Source organism: Gavialis gangeticus, unplaced genomic scaffold (assembly GCF_001723915.1).
Source record: "Gavialis gangeticus isolate Ggan-Ray unplaced genomic scaffold, GavGan_comp1, whole genome shotgun sequence".
NCBI lineage: Eukaryota > Metazoa > Chordata > Crocodylia > Gavialidae > Gavialis > Gavialis gangeticus.
In genome coordinates this window covers 131,657,918-131,682,339 of record NW_017729025.1, presented here as the reverse complement: position 1 = coordinate 131,682,339, position 24,422 = coordinate 131,657,918, and the positions used below count along the sequence as shown (strand labels likewise).

Here is a 24,422-nt window from a genome sequence, read left to right as displayed (position 1 = left end):
GGTTTTGAATGACCGTTCTGATCCTCATCCATCCATCAGGTTTGGGATTTGTTGTGCAATAGTCCAGTGTCAAACTTGTGGGTTGAGATGCATAAGTGAAAGCTGGTTGAAAAGATGAAAATTGAGTCTGGTGCTTGTCACAACGTCGTCTAACTGTGGGTGGTAATTTCTTTGCCCCTCACCCCAGAATCACTCTAGTAGCAGAAGAGGTAAAGGCATGTAGAAACTTGCCTGGTTATTGGCAAGTCAGAATGTGTGTTCCTTGTGATCTTTGGTCCAGTGGACCAGACTGTAGACAGGCCTAGATTCTCTTTTCCCCGTGCCACCCACTAGCTTGTGTACAGAAAGTGACTTCCTTAAACAAGTGCCTGTCTGTAAAAGGGAGAGGATGATACCTAAGTGTGTTGAGATTTGTATGGATGAAAAACACTACAAGAGCAAGCAGTATTCCCTGACACAGGTTTGGCTGGAAGTGGCTAGAACTGAGATCCTTTAAAAGGTGCTGCAGGGTGCTGCCCAGTATTAATAAAATTAGGTGTGCAAATGCCTACATGTGATTCACCAACTCGAGATGGCAAAGTGTTAAAACATTCCAACCCGCTGGGGGCTTTCTGAGTTGTTTGCTGCAGAAGAATTTCTCTAGTGTTTGTAGTTTTTAAAAGTGACAGCTAAAAGTTGGCACTTTTTGAGGAGCGTTTTGAGTCTAAGAAGGTTGAAACCCAGAGGACTAGTCACCTAAGGGTGCCCCACCTCTGCAGGTCAGCTGTAATACTTCATACAGGTTCCAGATGCAGTACCCTATAACATGAACCAGTCAGCTCCCACATTCAGTACTCCTTTATGTGGGATGGTTCTCAAGAAGGCAAGGGGGAAGTTGGGATTCAAATTTGAACTTGGACTGCCACTTGCCTGTTGCATTCCACAACTGAGTTGTTTGAAATAAGCAGTAAATGTGTTCGGGGAAGCCCTTCCCACCCTCACAGCTATAAACAACCACACAGAAGCTGTTTTTATTGCAACTTCACTGTGATTATATATTATTAAATGAAACACACTGTACATGGCTGAAAACCAAATGCCCAAAAAACAATAGACTGATAACAGATTCCTGTTCACCCCAGAATAATAAATCCATTCCAAACATGTACAGAAAAAGACAAAACTTTCACTTCAGGGTCACCAATAATTTAAAGTATATTATGCATGGAAATCACTGTTATGCTCCCTTTTCTGTACTGAGTATGAAAACTAATACATTTATTTTGGCATACTTAAGAAAAGTAACTAATCCAAATAATGTTGGTATGTGCCCTACACTCAACACTTATCACAAAATTTGGTCCAAAGTCGTGATTGAATTCAACAAAAATCTGAATATGCAACATTGGGGGACTGAATAGGAAGATACCCCTTCAAAATCTATTGCACTTCTATCCAACAGTGTGTGCACACGTGTTCAGAGCTCATACAAGCAAGACACTAGACACAAAATAAGGTTCTAGAAGTACTCAGTGACAGATCTGCTTTGTTTTGATCATTTTAGATCTCATCCCCCAAAAGCAAGTCATGAGCCAAGTCTGGCTCCTTTATATCTGTCTGTTCAGAAACATTTTCTTCCAGGCTTTCTAATTCTTTACGCACTTCCTGAATGATGCTGCTGTCATCATAGTCACCAAGAACATCTCTGGGCACGAAACCAAGAAATGGTATTTCTTCCATGAACAAAGGGTCATCCTTTTCGTTACTCTTTGTTTCATTGAAGGACAGTTCACATGTGGGCATGTTGTTCTGGCTGCTGAGAATATAAATGCATCGTTAGTTCAAAAATCAAGTCATGTTTTGGTTCCAGTACTTTAATGAAGTGGACACTTCATTTCCTTTCATCTTCATTTCCATTCTCTTCCTTTCACATATGTATCAGATGTAGAACTGCCAAATGTATTTACTTGATTGTTTTAAATGTCTGCTATAAATCAGTTCAAGAAACCTGAAGAGATCCAGCCTAATTCTGAGCAAAAAATTGCAGAACAATTGCAAAACATGGTAAGGATAGTGGGTGTGAAAGGGGTCTCTTGGTTCAGTTTAGATTTCTACTATCACAGCAACCACATCATAGGCTACTTTAACAACTATTTTGTCCTGTAATTAGTATTTTAACTCAAGAAACAAACATTTGAAGTGTCCATATTTTTTCCCTCAAAAGTGTCAAACATGTTTGGAAAGTTGTATTGAGCTGATTTTGCTTATAAATGGAGGTCACTCCAATAGCTGTAAGATTTTTTATTTTTGTTTTGAATGGGAGGACTAGTGAGTTGCAAACAGGGGAATTTACTCTATATGAAAGGAAAGGTCCTCCTTTGACTTGTGAAGAATAAACTACCTACTGGCTGGAGGAGGAAATAGAACTCTAGTTCTGTTTTGATCATTTGGATCTGCATTTGATCAAATGCAGATAGCCTCAACATGTTTAGCATACTGGGTTAGTAATGATGGAGGGATGGTACATATCAAGCTGAGTTATTTTTGCAAGACTGCCAAACTGGAATATGCAACTTGAATAATTTTCTGTATATTCACAGGGGAAAAAGTAAACTTTTGTCTTCAGTCAGGTGCCATGCATAGCAGTATACAGCTATTAGTTTATCCAAAAAAGCATTAGAATTGCCTCACTTATTTTTGGATAAACTGACAAAGCATGCAACAGAGAAGACAAATCATCCTACTAATAGTTTAACAGCCATACCCTATTTACTTACTTCTGTTTGATGTATCCCCATGTGGTTTAAAAAGCCATAAAATGTATGACAGGTGGGAGGTATGTTTGTGCTTTTTGAGGTCAACAGGATTGAACTAATTTATCATAGAAGTCAGTGCTGAAGTGCATCAAATATACCTGTAACAAAAGCAGTGAGCTGTTCCTTCAGGTGAGATCATGATTATAAATGCTGGTGTACAGGACCAAATGTAATAGAAAACCTTCTGCAAAAATGGTTGTTTCTACTTCAGGTCTAATTTTATGCTTACATCTAGCTTCTCCCAAGCTGCTTTGGGAGAACTAATATGAAATTACCCCATACAATATTGTGTATCTTTAAACTAGTGTTCAATGGCTGAAATGTTTGTACTTGAATGACAGAAGAGTAAGAGACAGTGAGAACTGCTACAAGTTTAGCCTCAATGTGACTATGGCCTTTTGTTGGTCCTTTTCAGGGAGAATGAGGGGAAGAGGTCTACTCAGTACTGTGCATCCTGTTCTTGCAAGAAAATGCCAGCTGGAGAAAATGGAGGCATCTGTGCTCAGCTAGGCAGTGCACAGTGGGAAATAAGGAAAGATGCTTGCCAGTTTCCTGCTGCCAGAAATGACTGTTTTTAGAACAGGCTAGAGGCTTGGGTGGGGAGGGGGGCTCCCAGCTGGAGGTGTGGAGCCTCTGGCCCTGGCTGTTTCACCCTCGTCTGACATGATACAGCACCATCATAATGTCAATCACAGTTTGATTTCTAAATGAATGAATGCCTCTGACAAGGAGACTGAAGCATACTGTGCAATCAAAGGGGAGTTTTTAAACAATAAAATGTTACTGTTCCAGAAATAACCTTGGTATTTCCTCAGTTGGCAGCCCAGTACCTACTGATTCATAGTCTACAGAATCACCACTAATAATTTCCTGACCAGCTTTGAATCCTAACAGCTGATGGGAGAATACAAAAGGTATTAGATGTTTTAAGCCAGCCCTGACTCTATCCAAGTCACTACTAAGGAAAGCAATCGATAGTCTGCAAAAGGATTCTGGTGCAATCAGCAGTCTGCACATACCTATTCATGGATTCGCAGAAGTTTAGGGCTGGAAAGGACCTTGTGATCATCGGGTCCAGACCCCTTGCTCTGGGCAGTCAAAATGACCTGAATGCATAATAGATGCAAAGTCTTACCTCTGAGGTTGGCAAATCAAGCCACTTGCACATGGGCATCGCTCAAGCACTCCATCTGGTTCCAGTTCCCAGGTGATCAGGTTAAGAAGTCTGTTTGAAGGATCATAACAAGGTTCTCCTGCTGCAGGTAATGGAGTGCACACGGGAAACAGAAGGTCTACATGCAAAAGTAAGAAGCCTATGAAGATTTTGATCCCAATTATGACTCCTCCTCAGCTCTGTTCAGAAGGCTGAGATGAGAGAGCTGGGGCATACACATGGATCTCTCTACCCCTTGTGAAAGAGAAATATCCCCATCACCTTCCTTTCCAGTAGATGGAAGCAAAACTTGAAGTAAATCATATTACAGCCTTTAAGCAGCAACCGTTCATGTCCTTTTCACCAAAAGGCCAGTTCCAGTGTGGCAAGGCATTGGTAACTGCGTTTCTAGAAAGATTTTACCTGAAAATTTCAAGGTACAGATGGGTCATTTGTTCCTATTCAAAAGGTAAGTAAACTGAAGCACCAATGAGCTGACCTTTTGAGGCTCACAAAAGAAAATAATTGGAAATCCAAGAATGACCATGTATTGACGTACAGCAAAACATAGAGTCCAAAAACCTAAATGGATGCTATTGTGACTTTAGTATTAGACCTCTCTGTGCAGGGATGAATTTCACCTTAATGAGAAGAATTATTTCCAGACTCTGCAATGGGGCAAATCTGTGCTGTATGGTTCTGCCTACAAGAAGCTCTAAGATGAACCCCCCCCACCATTTCAGACTCAGTTATGCATACTCTGGAAGTGAGACATCATGTGAATAAAACCCAACTAAATAGTGGGCAAACATGAGAAAAAGAACTAAGCCCCAGAGAGGGTGCAAGCACTCATTCTCTCTTCACTTGTGTAGGCCTGATTACCTTGCAGGCCATTCTGGTTTGTGTAATCCAAGACAGTTTTGTATACTGCAGTGTCACTTAATGCCCAACAGCAGCTCATGTAGGAGGCTTGGACTTGTGCAAATCACTGGTTCCAATGGTCTGGTCTCCCTTGGTACTCATGAGAGGCAACAGTGATTTTTGGCATAGCTGTTGTGTGGTCTTCAAATGACTGAAGTTGCCTTGTTCTATGCCTTCGGTTTGCTCATGCCATTCTGACTTTTAGTATCTGAAGTATACTTTTGCACCACAGAGTGCCCTTGAGGTTGCCTCCCATTCCTAACCTTATAATGCCTTACCCTAATGCCTTGCACAGTACTACAGACCAACATATAATTCCCCCTTGATTAGCCACCTCAGTTTAGTGGAAGAAGAGAGCACACATGCTCTTGCACTGTAAGAAAAATAAAACTGATTTACCTTTCTGAAAAGCACAGCACATTCCAGGATTGCAATCCTGCTGATTTTCACAAATTGTGCCATTCTCTCCCTTCGAAACAGCTTTCATACATTCGCCCCAGACACAAAGCTGGTCCCCACAGCATTCAACATCTCTTGAGCAATGCTTTGGATAAAACGGGAAAAAAAACAAGTATATTTTTAGCGCCATAACAGAACTCATCCCCAGAGCAAACAAGTAACTAATAAAAATTAACAGAGCATTAGGCCCTGATTCTGTGAACAGCTGCATGCATGTGCTTACCCTTTACACAACTGTTTGAAAAATCAGGGCCTAAGAGAGGCTGCACTGGTAGCACTCAAATCAAGCTCAGGTTCTGCAAGCACTTGGAGATGCTCTTTGCAGGAAAAGATGCTGGCAAATCCCTGTGTTGTGATGTATGGTGCTGGGGGAATCTGGATGTCAAAGAGACATGTAACCCATACAACTGGAGTTCATATGGTACGGTGCCACTAGAAAATGACTGCTGACCTTAACTGTACAACCAGAACAGCTACAATCAGATGAGCTGTGGGGTTAGTTTACAGTTTTCTCTTTCATGAACGTAAATGTGAGAGACTAAGTTGGGCTCATCTAAAAAGGGGGAAACAAAACAATGAAACCAGAATCACTCTAAAGCAGGGCTGCACATCATTTACAAAGCCTTAAAAATGGGACATCTTCCAGCCAAAGAAGAAAGATGGCTCCTAGAGTAACAGGACTCACATTTTACTAGAGGACCTAAGCTAGGGAGTTTTTGATAGTCTGATTAACCATCTCCCTTGGCCCCCCACTCCCAATTGCTCCTGGTAGCCTTAGGGTTCAGAATTCTGCTAATTGGATCATCTCTCTATATAAAGCCCTACCCAGGAGCTGTAAGAGCTTTGAAAAGTCAGAAACAGTTCTTTCCTGTGGATGAACTGTAGGGGCAGTTGGTATCCATAAAAGGTAGGGCTGGAAGAGACTTCAAGAGGTCATCTAGTCCAATCCCTGCTCAAGGCAGGATTATCCCTATCTAAGCCATGCTAGATACATTAGAGCGGCCTGCTGGGGCCTGGCCAAACCCACCCCTCAACTCAGCACTGTGGAAGGGAAGTGTCCCCCTCAAGTGTTCCCCAGCTTCTAGCCTGAGCCACTGCAGACATGTGCCTGCATTTCCTTAGTCCAGAGGGGATGTCCATACAATTATACACTGGTTCAGAGTAGCCAGGTTAAACTGATCTCCAGAGATTGAATCAATTCAGGCTCAGGCTTTTTGAATGTCTGTCCCTAGCCAATGTGCTGTGTTTAAGCTGTGAGCACTCTTACTGGAGTCAGAAAAAAAATGTATGAAATCTAATGCAAATCTTTGCAAGACCATGGTTTCAAAGCAGTTTTTGGGGTGTATGCCAATTATACTAATTAACAGATAAAACTTTTAGACTTTATAATTGGCAAATTTTTTGATCATGCCTTTAGCTTCACACTAGCCTAGCAATGAAATAGGAATGAAAAGATACATTTGGATATTTAGCTAAACAGTCATCTGTGAAAACTGCTCTTTACTGGGAACCTCACTGTAGGGAAGCATCCCCTACTTGTCACCACTACAAAATAATCTACTGCAACTACTATGTAAGGAAATTGATCCTTTAGTTAAAAGACAAAGATCACTACTAAATTCAAAGTTGCCAGATTTGAACACTTGCCACCCATGCAGAAGGAAGTTACGTTAACAATACTAATATGCATACAGAAAATACATACTGCATCAAGGCAGCAGGAAGCCCATTGTAACTTGCACTTTGCACATAACAATAACTGTTCTGCAAGGTACCTAACTGGACTCTCACAGCGGTAAACAGAAGTCAGATTGGGCTCCAACACACCAGTGAACAGAATCCTTTCTACTTAAATGGAAGAACAGGAAGAGAAAGGAAAACAATGGGCATTTATACACACACTTTTTTGCACTGCGACACACCGGAGATCCAGTGTGTAGGAGCAGCCTCAATATAAAACTGTCTCGTGCAGTTGTATAAAAGTGGCGAAACATGCTTTGGAACTAAAACATCTCCAATGTATTTTAGTTCACAAGCACGCCGCCACCATTTTCTCCACGCTGACACGCGTTCTGCCATTTATACAAATGCATGTGCCACAGCACCCAGCACTGCAGTGAAAGCATGTGTACAAATGCCCAATAATTCTACGGATAGATGCTCCACATAGCTGGACCATAATAGCTTGGGTTTATTGACCTTAGAAACTGTCACAGCACAACTGACCACTCTTAGAGACCAAACAATATTCCGTACTTACTGTATGTTGGGCTTTACAAGGCTGACACTTATACTCAAAACTGGAGAATTGGCAATATTTTCCTGCCTCACAGTCTTCATCAATGATGCACTCCTGGAGGAAAAAAAAATTAAGAAGCTTGACTTGCCATGACCAATTAATAGAAATCAGCTATTCCTGGTGCTGTATCTGAAGAATTTAAGGAAACCTCTAAAATCTTCCATTTCTCCTACTTGGGTACTAGGAGTTGCATGAGCTAACTGGCACCATCCACTTCAGCGGGCTACAGTTCCTAACAGAGTATCACTGTGGTACACTGCATGTATTTATTGTTGCAAGCTCTACTAAATTAGTTCTTCTCCTTCAAGGATGGTTACCTTGTTGTAAGAATATTAGAAGAATGTTCTTGTTGTAAGAATGTATTACTGAAGCAAGTAAAATTAATTTACTTCTTTTTCTGCTTCTGAGCATCCCAAACAGCAAAACTGGCTTAATACTGGCAAACAGATTTAGGGGCTCAGCTGTTGCTTGTTAGCTTTGGCAGCATTTTTAAATGGAAAGGAGAGTGGAGGAAGAGAGCCTACAATACAGTAAGTTCTATAGAGAAATGTTGGTGAAAAAACATTTTGTAGCAGCCCTTTTGCCTCAGACTGCAACACTCACTTTGACTCCAGGTTAGCTAGCTTTATGTTGCTCTCCAATAATTTCTCATGGCTGGTTATTGCTGCTGGATTATATCTGATTTCTGTAAGCATGTGCAGATGGTTATTAAAGGAATGGAGAAGGCTTTACTAATTTTTTCCCCTGCCTCTTACACCAGGCCACAAATTCTACCTCCTTCAATAATCTTTTACATTACTGAGACTTCAGCCAAAGCCTCTTGCACTGTATTAGTAGTTCAAAGGTGGAAGACTACCTATGCTGCAATGTATAGTACTACTTCACAAGACTGGATTTGCTAAGGTTAACTGCAACTCTTTTAACAATAGCATAAACTACAGCTTGTACTGTAGGAGAGAACTGAATATCTCTCTTTCCTGTTGGCCGGCTTGGGTTGGGCTTCCTTTCTTTGAGTCATGGGGTTGCTGTGAAAAAACAAGCCTCATGGTTTCTCTACCCAAAATATCATTATAACCTCAAATCCTTGCATACCTATATTTTGTTTTGTTTGGGGGAGTTATGAATTTTAATCTTTTAATCTTAATTGAGTCTGAATATTGTGAGAGTGTTTTGCTTTGTTCTGGGTATACCTAGGACCAGAGTCATACCTGGGGCCAGAATCTCAGCTGATGTGATCCCCATACTGTCTCTCTATAAATAAACCAATTTATACCAGCTGATATTCTACCCTGGAGAATGCAAAGTAATCATATACCATTTTACATGCTTTAGACAAATATACTGTAAATTACACAATTCTCCACAGATGTGAGTTTTTTACTTTACTAGATGGCTTTAATAAATAGCAGTAGGTCACTAGTAACTATCTGAAGAAGACTCTAATTGAATTCCTAAAATAAAAAAATTAAAAAATTAAAGAGCTCATGCACCATGCAGAAAAGCACAGATCCTGAAAGGTCCAATGCATCAAAAAGTACCACCTACATAAGCAATTTTTAATAGTAACTGACCCCAAGTGGTTCATGACAGGGTTAACTTTTTAAACATGTAAGCAATCCCACTAACTTCAGCGCAACTATTCAGTGTACTTAAGCAAGATAAGCATGTACCAAAGCACACTGAATCAGGGTTTCAAACCATAAATGCTAGAAGCTAGAACAATGAGAGATGGTGGCTGGCGGTATGTGCGTGTGCATGTGCGCATGGGGGGGCAGTTGTTTTGTTTTTGGGTTTTTTTTATATCTGTTGAGACTAAAGAGACTTCTGCTATTAATTTATTAATAATCAACCCTTGAGGTTTGAGGTAAACTCAAGAGCAGTAGCCATTAAGAAACTAGCCAGTACATAGGGAGGTGACTTCTCTACCTTGCAAACAACTACACTAGCCATGGTTTACGCACCAGCAGAATACTGCCTCTCCGTGTGGCAAAGAGCACTCACACCCGCAAACTGAACAGTGCCCTGAATTCTGCACTATGAACAATAAGTGGCTGCATGGTATACATGGAACGGGAAAACATGTTCATCTTGGCAGGAATCCCCCATCACAACGTCAAGAGGTCTGAAGTACTGCTTGACCTAGCAATCAAGGTCCAACAGGAAGACCATCCACTATGACATGAATGAAAAATACCCAATGCAGAAACATCTGAGAAGCAGAAAAACCCTACCAGTATCCTCCAGAAACATCATACAGGAAGCAGGAGACACCATACTGTCATCATGGCCCCAAAGAAGGTGGGAAGAGCAATGGAATAACAACCACACCCCACTCCATGACTACATACAACTACCATCCTCACACCCTCCTGGTTAAATGCCAATGTAAGGCTGCCGCATGGGTAAACCCGAATCGACTACATTCGGGCTATGCAGACTTCAGCAAAATCAAACATAAAATGAGGCTTACAAACTCACCATCATGCCATCCCTGTGGCAAAGGAGATCAGACAGCCCAGCATATACTGACTGGCCTCTATATGGTCCACCAGAGGGAGCAAACAGTCTGAAAGTCTGCAGTAATATTGATGGATCTACTCTTAAATGGTTGAAGGAGTCAACTTTTTGAAGTCATATGCAAGAGAGAATTATCAACATTGCAACTAAACAGGTATATAAAAATACCTGACCGCTACTAAAATATCAGTTGTTTCTGAGTACAGTTTAATTTGGATTCTGAGAGAAGTAGGCAGTCAGATACTGCTTTATAATTTTTACTTTAACTTCTGAATTTTAATTTTGGATTATAGTTTAGGGTTCTGAGATGTCTTTTTCTACAGTCACCCTCACTCTCTTCACAGCAGAGATTCCCTTCCATTATAGTATCATCTGAGGATCTACCAATAACAATTCTGCAAGATGCTTTAGTGAAGATCATCCATGATCATTTAGAAGGGTGATTGCTAATTAACCATGATAGTCCCAATCTTTGCTGCATTTGAGCACTCAGCAACACTGGGCGTGTCTAAACGTTCATTAATGAGTTTTTGCTATTGTGCATTAAATTTAGTACCTCTAATGTGAGGTACTAAATACATGAGCATTAGGCTGCCCTAATGCACAGTAGTGAAAGCGCACACATTTTTACTGAGCATTAGCATATTAGCATGGTTTTTGATGTGATGCTTTAATATGCTGTAAAATAGGTGACTACACATTAAAGTGCATGTGTAGATATGCCCACTGTGTGATAAGCATTGTTGCCCATTTAGCTAGGCATTTTTGCTACATCAAATGGCTTTTAAACACTTTCATGAATCACAGTGTAGACTCCACACCCAGCTTTAATTTTGATTTTCTATCATGCTGGAATTTAATCCATAGGGTATATAATCCTTGGATTATCTAAATGTAAGACTTCTTTGAGGTGACTTCCATAACTGAGTCAGGGCTTCCAGACTTAGCCATGATGCTTTTACAGCTTCATTCTTTTGTTCCAGCATTTTTCATCCAAGTGTGTGCTAGTGCTTGTTTTTATACTGTGCTTCTATGTGACTGATAGGGTTGAAGTTAAATAGAATGGTTGAGATTTTGTGGCTTCCCCAGTTACCAGCATCTCCCTTTCACATGCCAGGATTTTGTACAACAGCAGCTAGGCACATTCTGGTCAGTTCTTTCTCTTCAGATGCTTCTGCAAGTGTGTTCATGGCTAAACCACCAAACAAGCTATCTTGTTTCTTCTACATTCTTTATGCGCTAAGGCATATTAGTCAGATCTCACGTAGTCAGTCCTACCACTATCTACTCACAGGAGAAATGTTGTTTTTAGATTGATGGAACATCACTCTCTACAGTTTTGAAGTCACATATTTTTACAGCTCCAATTCTCTTTGTATCTTGCCATCTCTATCATCTTATCCTGCAGTAAGAGCCACATTGAAACCTTTATTTTTTTATTTGTTCCTGCATTAAGCCACTTATCCAGATTCCCACTGGATGGGTGATTTATTCTTTTAATTTTTACTGAAGTTTTTAAATACAATATAAAAATCAGAAAACTGTATATGTAGAAACTCAACTATATCACAAATAAGTAATAACAAGAAAAAAGAGGAAAAGAGGATAGAAGATAGAAAAAGAAAAGAGAAGTGTGCAATAAGCAACAATGTAGTTACCAAAATATCTCAAGAATTCCTTCCAAATTGCACCAAACTTGTTGAAACAGTGAAGTCCGCTAAACATCACTCTCTCCATAGATGTCAGCTGCACCACCTCATTGTACCAGATTTCAACTTTTGGAGATGTTCTACTTTTCAAATGCAGCAATCTAATCCTGCATGTTACTAATAAGGCCTGCTGCAAGAATTCAATTTAGGAAGGATTCAGTTTGAATTCCTTGGCTATACACAAAGACATACATATTTGCCAGATACATCAGTGCTGTGTATAAAATCATTTTAACTCTAGCTATAAGTTTTTTTCCAAAAATAATTGATAATAGAATATAACCAAAATTTGTTATAATGCATCACATTTCCAACATGTATCTACTAGCAATACATTTAATTTTTAAGTTTGGAGAGAACCCAGTACAGATGAAAAATGATCTTTTGTTGCATAAGACAAAGTCTAAGATCAGTTATTGATATTCAAATATTGTGAAGTTGTGATTTTTACTGGGATTCTGTAGGTAACTTATTCTTAAAAGTTCCTTTATCATAGCCTGCATTCTGCTTAAAGCAAGAAGTCTGTATTTTCCTGCTGCCCTTGCCCACCTTTTTCATGGATGACCTTTTTTTCGTTGTTTCTGAACTTGGCACTTTCCTTGCAATGTTACTGTTTGTTTCTTCTGCTGCCCCTGGCCTGCATCTGTACCTCCCTCAAACTTGTTCTCCTCTTCTATCTCCCCTAGCCCCTTCCCCTAACCCCTGTCTCCTAAATACTTTTTTCAGCTGCTCTCTCATGTGGACAGACCTTGTGTGCAGAGGCATCCAGCTGCTTCAATGAGTGCCACAGCATGAAGCTGCCACAACCGAGCATGTGACCAGCTAAACTTTCTGCAGATGGCCATTTGAACAGAGAAGAGGGAAATGTCACAAGAGCCAGAAAACTACTGGCTGTCACTTGGAGCAAGTATTGTAAAGGCAAAGTTTTCATACTGCAATCAGTTATTTAACATTACCCACCAACATTTACAATTTTAATCTGTTACTGGTGCCATATTCATGCAGGTACACACACACTGGACCTATATCTTATCATACACACCCTAATGCAGAATCGTCCATTACAAAGATAGGCTTTAAAGCAGTTCAAAAACTGCTGTTCAGAAACACAAATCTTGGGCTAAAAACACCTACCCAATAACACCACCAGCTGTATTCACCAGCTGGCTAGATCCTGAAAAATCCCCACTTTCTGGAACTTGAAAACTAAGTTAATGTTTCAGAAGAACTTTTATCTTCATAGCATGAGTGGGGAGTGGGAAATTGCTTCTTGCATGTATCACAACACAACGGAACAACTTTTTTGTAGCTGAGGCCTACTACATATTTAAAATGGAATGGCTCTTTGAAGTGCTTTATAATATACTACTATTTAAAATTAACGCAGCAACAAAGTAATCCACTTAGTGATACAATTTACAGCTGCCAAAGGAGAGTACAGAGTATCTATGTATGCTGCCTATAGGAAACATCAATGCTTTAAATATTTAGCAGGCCTCTGCTACAAAAAAATCCCTTTGTTAAGATTCTTAGGAGTAAACGTTTCAGAGAAGATGCAACAGGTTTTGAGGCGAGTGCTTTGTCCCAAATCAATTATTTGTTTTAATTCTGTTCCTACTCCCTATACTTCAAGGGCAGCCCAAGGGGGTGTGCTGACTAGGGCTGTGCTGAGTACAGCCAGAAGGGCAGCACATGGGCCAACCCCCATAAGATCAAATTGTTGTGTGCGAGAAGCTGGCCACTACCCAGGTGAGGGTCACAGGAGAGGCCCAAGAGATTGCACGGCAACAGCCAAGGTGTGACTCGGATAAGCCCGATGGCCTACAGGGCTGCTCAAGGGAGCAGGGCAGAGTGCAGGGGGCACAGTATTGTGTAGCGAGCAACATACCCTGTGAGAGAGGGTGAAGTGCAAGAGGCCCCAGTGAGAGGGGGACGGTATGAGTATGTGAGTGAAGGAGACCTGACGAAGGACTAAGTTGACCTGGCTTTAGGCCAGGAGCATAGTGACATACTGGATGCCATCTGTGAGTCATGGGCCATGGTGTAGGGATGGTACGGAGCCATAGATTGTGTCCCCTGGCATTGGGGCATGTAATGGGCAGCCTCCTTCATTTACCACCAGTTCATTGTTACAGCAAAGTCATGGCAGGAGAGACTGGGTGGACTGCCCCATAGACAGGCAAGCAGGTCAACTTGAGACTTGGCCCTGAGCATGCCTCCTGTCACAGAATTAATGCATTACTACTTAAATCTTTAACCAATATTGATTAGGTTGTGACAGGCTTTTTTTTGTAAAGTATCTCCTTGGCTCAAAAGATGCAGGGAGAAGCTGGCAGCCTTGCATGCATTTGGACTGGATATCAAACTTAAAGTTCAAACTTTAGGAAAAAATGTGGAAGCAGAAAACATCCTGGAAAAGAAAGACATCAACACTTGCAGGTATGGTGGGTGGGTTTAAGACCTTTTCTTGACACCCTGAAGTCAACCAATGCTTTTGCTACTGGGCTAGAATACAAGAGTGAGAGTCCCATTTCCTTTGCTTCTCTGGAAAAACAATGGTATAGCATACATGCTAATCTCAGCTCACATGCCAGGACCCTATATTCTTTAATGCTAAACAACAAGCACTCGGATTGCTAATCTAAGACTAAACCAGAAATATGTTAAAATAAAAGCACATTATTCATGGCTTCGTGCACCTGCTCTGAAGCATTTATTTCTGTTTCTCCATAAATTTAAGACTTAACAGCCATAGAATCAGTATAGGACTTGAAACCTGTCCCTTCTGAAGTCCATGAGAATTTTGCCAGGAAATATTCTAGCTAAGCAATTTTTTAAAAAATGGCAGTGAAAATTTAAAAGTGCAGTTAAAAACTGGTTCCTTGCAGCAGTCTTGAAGTATCAGGTGTGGTCTGCTACTATATTCTAGATTCTCTAAAAAGGCAGTATATTCTCTAACAGTCCCACTATGCAAATGTTTTTCATTACACAATCTGATCTGAAGGAAACTGAGGCTGGCTGATAATAATTTTATCGATGGCTAAACTTTCTAGGAAAAGTGCCTGTTCCTTTTTATATGCATTTTCTACCCAATTACCATTTTAAAGTGTTAATATTTTTACGTCCCCACCAGTGTTTATGTTCTCTCTCCCCACCCCCTTTTTTATTGCGGTAAACTATGTCGGTTAGGTTGGCTTCAATGCTTTTCCATTACTGCTGCAGACAGTAAAAGCTGCTGAGTAGTGAGGAAAAAGGCATAAAAATGGTTTTATATGCCACATGTACCTTTTAGTACTATAATTAGAAAGATGACAGAATTGCATGCAAAGGAATGTTGTTTTAATGAAAATTAAAACCATAGCTCACGTTGTAATAGTTTCCCCAGTTCCTGATCTCTTGGTTGTCTAGACATGTGTGCGTTGTAGCACATAATATTCATCTTTAATGAGGAGATATGAATTAATTCAACTTGAAATAACCGTAGTAATACTTTCCAGCAGGGCAAAACCTCTCACTATTGCATTGCCAAGCATACTCCACTGCTATAAAATAAAGGGGTAGGAAATGGACTACTGCTAACATCATAACTATATTTCTGAGAGCTGAGATTTGATAAATGTGCTGTAAACTATGGCATTAGACATAATCCAGGACTGCAGGAACAAATCTATGGCTATTTTACAATAGGGCTATGTGAGTTCTAGATCTGCCATATTTAATAAATAAGAAAATATATGTGATTAATTGGAGCAATTTTGCCTATGACTTTTTGGTACCATTGGAAAGTGGGTACCACTGAGATTTTCCTCCTCCACTCCAACTTTTAAAATAGTTTCCCTTTTTAAAACAGGACTTTTTTTTTACTGGGTGGAAAAAAATGATTTCCAGCACGTCACATGATGCAGAAACCCTTTTGTCAGTCTGCTAGGTGAGAACAACAGAACAGCACCAAAAAAGTGTGAAGCAGAACAGTAAACTCAGAAGGGTTTAGAGTAAGGGTTTGACAGAACAATGCCAAGTGGACATGCTCTTCTGTGTATACCCTTGATAAACTACAAATGCCTAGATACACGCAAGTCAACACTGGAAATACATATGAGAGACAGAAAGCAGAGTAGAGGCACCTTGTAGATTAACTGAATCAGAGCTTCATACCCTTTCATAGCATCTGATGAAGTTACTTCTTTAGCACAGAAGCTTATGCATTTCTGATTCAGTTAGGCTATAAGGCACACCTCTACCCTTTTTTCTGACTTCTGACTAATGTGGTCAGCTACCTCTCTCCACATGTGAGCTTTGCTGCAGAGTAGACTAATTAGTTCCACAATAAAGCATCACCATCTACATGTGCACCAGTATTAGGGCACAGTACATTAACTCCACCATAAGACAGTATCTTCAGGGACAGTGCGGTAAATCATCAGGACACCGCAGTAAATGACTCTGCCATAATGCACATATGGACACTGACAGATAGCCACACTTTGAGCCAGGGTGGAGCAGCCCCTGGCTGGTAGCAGACTCGGGGGAGGGGGGGCCGTCAGCCACCCAGCTCTGCAGTTTTGGCACTGTTGTGCCCCAGCCAGCCCCACCACCACCATCCAAACCTGCTGCCAACCTGAGACTATTTTGCCCCAACAAAATGTGCTGCTGTCCCAGGCGCATGTATAGATACTGTGCCTGGAAACAGTGTACTCCAGCACAAACTGCTCCAGAGTCTATCACACTGCATTAATAGAACATACAGATGAGCCCTCTGTGTATGAAAAGTTACACATCTGGGTATTTTTTTGTCAAAATTGTGTTTAACATGAACATATATATGAACTCCTAGCTTTACTTCACAATAACAACAGCTTGAAGTGTTAAAAAAGCACAGGTTGGACTCTCTAAAATGCCAAAATTGACTAAAATATATAGGTGTGAGATCTATTTTTATTACCCTCCAGTTTAAGTTTTCAGAGTACAGTCAGGTCCGACAAGATTTTTTCCACAGGCACTAAGGGGTAGAAACTTGGTTTGTGAATGTGTGAAATGAAAGTTGAGATTCTTATACAAGTAGCTGAGACTTTAAGAAAACCACAAACAACACAAGATTCTCAATGAATTCCAAAGTAATCTGGCAACACCAAGTATAATATGCTGAGTAGGCCTAATCGGATCACTCTCTGATCAGACAAGAAAAAAAATTCTTTGCTTTGGTGAAGGTCACTTAATAGTTTCACTGCTGATCACATTTGCGGAAGTATCCATCTGAAGAATTTCTTTTCAGTAAGGAATTGATTAGTCAAAGCCTTCATCCTGTCTAATAATTTTGAAATAATGAAGTTTTTGGTTTTGGGCATGTCACCAGTCAAAGATTAGGTTGTCTACTATGCTACCTAATCTTATTCTCTGTGCACAGAATCAGTGTTACTCAAATTCAGAACTTAACAGAAAACACAGCTACATTGGGGGAAGGGGAGAAGAGGCCAGACACAGACAGAGAGAGAACACATGGATGGATCTAGGATTTTAAAAATGGGTGGGTGTAAATGGTGATGTGCATCATCACATATAAGACAACACATTTTTTCTGCAGTGAAAAATAAATGGGAAACTTTACTAATATGCTAGGGGCCTAGGGCTGTACTATTCAGTTAAAGATTAAAGCAAAAAAAAATATATCTTCATTGGAAAGTTTTAAAAAATCTGCAGGGCTGTGACATAGGAGCTTCATCACCAGGAGAGTAGCTAACAGACAGCAGAGTTGCAGAACAAAGTACAGCTTGATTGATTAAACATCAAGACCATTAAAAAGAAGAGAAAATCATTAACACCTGTGGAATGAAGAGTTTAGAAAGGATCAGGCAGGTTACAAATGAGCCATGAACTCAATTGACTCCTTTGGCTCTGCCTGACTACAAATGTTGCTATTGCTGCCAGGCAGTTGCTTTTAAACTTTGGGTGGAATCAAAGAGGGATGCGAGTGCACCCGACCCCTCTGCCCATTCATCCCTGAGATGGCGCATATAAGAATGACACCTTCCCGTGTTTGGAGTGAAGGAGGAAACCTATGGGCTAAATGAAAAACTTGTCCTGTCTTGATAAGCATTAAGAAGGTAAGTTCAGAGAGATGGTGAATTTTATTGAAAGAACTGGGGAGAGGGGGGACCAACTAGCCTGGGTGCAGGGTAAGGTGGGGAAGGAGGGAAACGTTTAGTGACCTTGAATGACAGTGTAGTAGACTGGGGCCATAATATATAAATGAATAACTTATTTCCATGCAACAAAAAAGTGAGCAGTAAAGACAAACTGGCACAAACCATACTGGGCAGGAAAAAGACTGGTTTCCCAACTAGGTCCTGGGTCATTGCTTGTTGGTCATTCAATAACCACAGCCTAGAGCTGCCTGGGCTCACTTTGGTCTTCGTATACTAAAGGTAACTCCTGTCAGACCTCACTCTTCCAACTGCACTTGCTCCAGCATCTGATGCTGTGCACTGAGCCTTCCACTGTACAGAACTGATAAGAACAGGGAAAAACAGAACAGGGTTTTAAAAAGGTGGCTAAGGCTTCTGATAAACAAAGAAGTTTCAGTGACAGTCACTGCAATTTCCAGGGCAAAGGAAACCACCCAGCTCCAGTTCCTCAAGCAGATATAAATCCAGAAGAGAAATGAATCCAGGGCTGCAAGGAAATAAACTATTCCATCACCTGGCAGCAGAAGACAACAGCAAACACACCAAAAACTTGAGGAAAGAACATCCTGCTGTTCAAGGAAATACAACCTGTATAAGAAAGATGAATTCAAACTGGGACAGGTGCTGAGAAAAAAGCTAAAAGGATGATCAGGTGAATGGAGGGCCTCTTACAAGAGGACTAGAAGAGTTTGGCTTGTTTAACCCAGCAAAATGAAAAGAGGAGGGCAAACCAGAGAGGGGAAAGATTTTTTCTAAACTAATAGACAGTGTTGTTACAAGAAACATTGACAGAGTTCTTTTCTTTTCCATACTCTTTACATTCAAAGTCATCTTGGACTTAGGTAAATACAGTAAGACAACCTTCCAATAATCAAATTCTAGACATGGAACATTTCTAACTTTTGCTAGTTTTCAATTTTGTAGAACCTAACTATTGAAGGGTCATCTTAAATTCACCCCACACTGCAGCAGGGGGGCAGGTGCGGGAGGCAGGCAGTGGGGGCAATCAAGTGGCCTGCTCCCCTGTCAGCTACTGCTTATTCCCCCTCCACCACAACCACCACCACTTGCCTTCCCTGCTGCCTCACCCACTGGTACCCACACTTGCATACTCTAGCTTCTGCCTCCCCTTCTGCCTGTGCCCCCTGGCACCAGCCCCCCTGCATCTGCCTGCCCCTTACCCTCCCAAGGCCAGGGCCAGGGCCAGGGCCACAGCTGTTGCCAATGCAAACACCACTGCATGGCTGGGATGGAACAACTATATTTGAGGCAGGCAACTATTTGGGCCCATGGGCCACACAGGCAGTTTTGGGGACCTGTCGTGGGCTGTTCAGCACCACCCCCTCCTCCCCCCAACAACAGCCCAGGGCCTGTGAGCCCTGCAGCTTCTCCTTGCTACTGTCACCAGGGCTCAGCAGCATCTGAGCACACAGCCTGGCCCCAGCCCTGGCATGGGCCCATCCCACACCTGCTCCAGACTTGACCCAGCTGGAGTGGACAAGTTTCAGACCAGCCAGGACCTATGCATACAGCCCTGACTTCGGCTCACCTCATGCCTGCCCTAGACTACCTACCCATGCTGACCAGTGATGGGAGCAGCAGTAGCAGCACCAGGGCAGAAACTGCTGCTGGGCGCAGGAGAAAAGTGGCCACCTGCCTCTCACCACTGCCAGGTCCTTCTTGCTGCAGCCACCAAGAGTCTGTGCCCAGGCTGCCCTGCAGCTCCTTCCCACTGCTGTCACCACCACCATGAATACTGCCTCTGGGCCGCTAGTGGGTCAGTGGTGGCAGTGGAGTCTGCAAAGTCCCGCCGCAGGCTGCATTTGGCCCACAGGTCATATTTTGCCTATGCCTGAACTACATGCTCCATGCCATGAGCCAGAGTGGGGTCGGAGCCAGAGCTGCGGAGGGTAAACAAACTCCAATTGGGGCTGGAAGTGTTGTAGCCACGGCCTCAACAGCTGCCTGCCTCCCCACTCCCCCAACACACTTGTATTCAAATCCCAAGATGAGGGGGCTCTTCTCTGCCAAGTTAAATGGGGAAAAGGAAACCTCATCTTGGGTTCAAGCAAATAGGGTAAATAACAAGTTGCGGATCAGGGAAGCAGCTATGAACTTGTTAAGATTTCCCTTGTGGTTTCACAATTCATTGATGCGATGGCAAATTGCAATGTAATTGTAAATCTCTTGATAGAACAACAAAGGCAATTGCTTTGTTGGGATTCAGACGCTGCATGCTTAAAATGCTTGCTCTAAAAGATCGCAGCTTTTATTCCAAACATTTGCAGATGCACTAATTCTGATTTTCATACAGTTTTATAGCTAAATTCTAAGAGGCTAACTTTGTTACAAAGCTCTAAAATGACGTTCACATCCAGTATTAAGGGTTTTATATGAAAATGCTACTGGCATAGCTAACACACACCTCCTAGAAGTTTTGCTTTTTTGTTTAGTATAAGGTGAATTTTATGGCGGGTTTGGTTTCTCTCGCTTGTTGTAGACTCCATGCCAAGTTTCCATGATTTACCACTTAACTAAAAATTTTGAAATGGAATTTTAAAAAAAACAAGGTGACTCAGAGTACTTCATATGGGAGGGATATGAAGTTTTGGAAATACTGTCTCATTGTGAAAAATTTTATTTTGTTCTAAATAAGTTCCCTGGGTCATTTTAATCAGTAAAGTACTGCACAATGAGAATGAACAACTTCCAAAAGCTTGACTCCCTCAACAGTCCCTTGTTTTCCAAAGCTAAAATCTTATACACTTCATCCTTAGGCAACCCTATTTTCCATGACTTTTTTGGCTGTAGCCAAGATATCAGACACAGACACTGACACTACAGATGAAATACAAAACACAAATAGGGATTCAACTGCAACAGGCCATGTTTACCTGAACCAATATGTTCATGCAGTCGAATGAAGGCATGAAGTCTTATCTCCATACACCTTGGCTTGGATGCGAAGAAGAGTGGTGAAAACAGAGTAGGGGCTGTACATCTGGAATATACCCTACTGAGGTGGCAGAAGTAAGTCTATTTGCAAACCTCTTGGGGCTAGCACAGCTGAGTCGGTGTGGGACAGAAGGGAAGAACTGTGAGTTCTGTGACTCCTTTCTAGGTTTGCTAGAAAAAAGGGAAAAGGCTTACAGGGAAAGTCAGCTACCTCTGAGATACAGAAAATAATGGTTTATTTATGGGGCTCCTATACTCTGTTACAACAATGTAGGATAGAAAATAAAGGGCCCTTTATGTTATTTAAAGGTAGAGGGATCTTGAAGAGGGCAAGTAGTACTTAGCAGAGCTGTAATTGTGTCATGATCCTTATAGCTGTAAATATAATGCCTACTTCTTGCAGGTTGTATTATATCGGCTCTGATTTATTGCAAGCAGTCAAGAGGGCTGTTGGTTTCAGTGTTTTCTGAAATAATGTCCCCCATGGTAACAGTCCTCTCTAATAGTTAGATCTTGGATAAGAAAACAATGTGATCTGAACTGTCTGGACTGGTACTAGTTCCCTTCTTCACAGTCTCTTATCCAGGCTAGTGCTAGCAGGAGCTGCCATGTCCATAGCACTAGCAGGTATGGATCTCCTGATGTGGCTGGCTACATTCAAGTGATAATATCCAGGGTGATTAACATTAAATGTCTATTTCCAGGAAGAAGAGAGAAATTTTACTTTGCCTACGGTCAGCCTATACTCAACATCCTTCCAAACACAGAACACCAAGAGTAAAGCACATAATTCAATCAGGAAGTGAAAGATTTTTTTTATAACCATGTGAAGTCCAAGACAAATAAATACTATAAGACAAATCTCTTTCCCAGTTGATAGTTGTGAAATAGCCTGGAAACAGAAGAGCTGTTGAGGTTCCACTTTGTCAAGAGCATCAATAAAGAGGAAAGCCTCCATCTGCATGCCAGCAAGCTACGCTCCAGAGGGAGGCAGAAGGGCTTTGGGGTTGGAAGATTCTCAGTAAGTAATAATTCATAGTACAGGCTCTGCAAATTATTTAATTATTGTTCTGGGAAGTCTGCAAACATTCTGCAAATTCCCACCCTTGCCTGCCTTTCATCTACATTCCCATACTGCAGGACAGCAAATGCTAGTTTGGGGTGGAGGGGTTGTTGTTTACTTCTGCAGTACATAAGCCATGGTTTGATAGCTGATGTGTTCTTTGGCATGGGATTCGCCAGCAGTAACAAGCAGTGACTCAACCATCCTGAAAGTTCAAACAAACACTCATTAGCAGAAGACATTGAAAGCGCTGGTCTGGAATTAGACAGGGAGGAAGAACAAAGTAGGTTTGATTCAGCTTGCATAAAAAGTACATCTCTCAAGAGAATACAGTTCCATTAGTCATTTTGCAGAACTCTCTTCCTATGTTTGCTACATCCTAGCTGAGGTAGGGAGAAAGGTAGACATACAGGGCTCAATTCACCATTGCCCTGCAGTTGGTGTACCTGCACCACCATATTGTTATTGTAAAACAGTGGTGCTCAACCTCTAGCCCTTGAGGCTGCATCATCCAGTTCCTGGGGCTCCTTGCTGGTCCAGAAATTTGGTGGCAGAGGAAAACTGACAGGGTGGCAGGACCTGGCCAACAGACAGGCCCCACATCACTCACCTGGCCTGTGGATCAGAATAAAATCTTACACTTAGATTGCCTGGGCACAAACAGGGTGACTGAGGAAGAATGAATCCAGTCTAGCTCTTCCTATTTATACTGTGGAAAGGCTAAAATAATTCTGGAGCTTTAAATGAACAGCTCTTAAGAGATTGCAGAGTATATAGAGGAAATTCAGAAGCCCAGTATGTGGAATAAAGGAAGAGTTACCAAGCTAGTTCTTCAGCTGGTATGAATTTGCAAGGATCCACTGACTTTAATTAAACTACGTACCAGCTGAGGATCTAGGATCTTCTGTTGAGGATTTCAGTTAACTTAAAGCAGCTGGAGAGCCAAGCCATTAGCTTTTCATATCTAGATCATCCTGAGATTAGAACAAATGCAAATGCAACTAAAATCTTGAAGTTATACTCCACATCCAGGGGTCAATCATATTTTTAATACATTACCACCACACTAAATAAAACTTAATGCTTAAGGTGCTGACCAAGTTTTCAATTCAGTATTTGCTGAATCCAAGAGATCAAACTCTTTAAAGCAAACCCACAAGAAAGATTTTAAGTGTTTTCTTCTGTCTGAAAGCTTTTCCCAACCACAAGACTGATTTAGTTAGCTAGTATGCCAGAGGTAATGCTCCTTATGGACTCTCAGCACTACTCTGCAAGGAGTCACAAAATGATCTGTCACTAAGGGTAGAAATAGAAGTCACCTTTCATCACCTTCCTGCTGCCATAAAAACTACTATGGTGACACAAACTTAACTTGTATAGTTAACATGAAGAAACTCAGGTGGGGTAAATGCAACTCAAGGTACAGTGTCAGAAATAAGAAAGGGGTTTTTTTTGTCCTTTCAGTTGACATGAAGTTAGTTTTTAGATTCCTTATAATCTGCTATGCTCCCTTAAAACTCTGATAGGATCTGTAACTAGTTTTCAGAAGGACCCAGTCCTGTAACTCCAGTATCCTTTGATTCTTTGCATGAGTGGGATGTTTGCATTCAAACCAGAAACTGCAGAATGCACTGAAGCACTCCTTTAGGAGTGTTTGTTTGCCCAGGAATTTCAGTTTGCAAGTGGGGACACGAGTGCAGCGAATGTTCATAAAATTTCACCACCTCCCCTCCAAGAAGGAAACTTTTAAAGGTCTTGGACCCTGTGCTAATTGGTGGAGAGGCGCAGGAGAAGGAGAAACAAGGGGGTGGCTGCCACCTTGTCTGCTGCCCTTCATGCTGCCCCACCAGCTGGCGCCTTCCCCTCCCAGCAGTGAGGACCACAGGCTCTTACTGAGGAGCCAGCATTTTATTTTTATTAGGGGTTTTTTTGTTGTTGATTTTTCAGACAATCCCAGATTTTGCAGTTTCCGTGAGACTGTGAAGTAGATCCCTATTGAGATCCTCTGACAACACAGATCCATGTGATTGTGAAATTGTTCCTTTCACAGTTGATCAATATTGCATACATTTTAAAAAGTAGTGCTTGGGTTTAACCAAGCAGTTCTAGCTTAATGGTGATTTCCCTTCTCTTGTTTTTGCGCTGTGTTTACACTGGTGTCTTAGTAAGGGACCTACCTAAACTGCAACAAGACAAAGGGTTTTTCATCGCCCGCCCACAGTGGGCACACCCTGTTTCACAGGCATTTCATGGTGGCCCCGCCCCTCACCACTGGTTGGTGGAGAGGCCCATGGGGGAGGTGGGATGAGGGGGTGGCTACCATCTTAATTGCTGGCTGGCCTTCATGTGGCCCTGCCCTTTGGTGCTGA

The 24,422-nt window shown here is 41.6% G+C and overlaps 1 protein-coding gene across 1 annotated transcript in view; it reads right to left on the bottom strand.

Annotated features, from left to right (window-relative positions):
• Nucleotides 1-1,007: 1,007 nt before the first annotated feature.
• Nucleotides 1,008-24,422, bottom strand: part of DKK3 (dickkopf WNT signaling pathway inhibitor 3) — a 45,379-nt gene continuing 21,964 nt past the window's right edge. Inside the window, exons 4-7 of the mRNA XM_019519571.1 lie at nt 7,589-7,681; nt 5,269-5,413; nt 3,931-4,087; nt 1,008-1,792 (exon numbers count right to left, since the gene is read on the bottom strand). Of these exons, the coding sequence (XP_019375116.1) occupies nt 1,540-1,792; nt 3,931-4,087; nt 5,269-5,413; nt 7,589-7,681 (648 nt within the window). The 3' untranslated portion in view covers nt 1,008-1,539. The remainder of the gene's footprint in view (nt 1,793-3,930; nt 4,088-5,268; nt 5,414-7,588; nt 7,682-24,422) is intronic.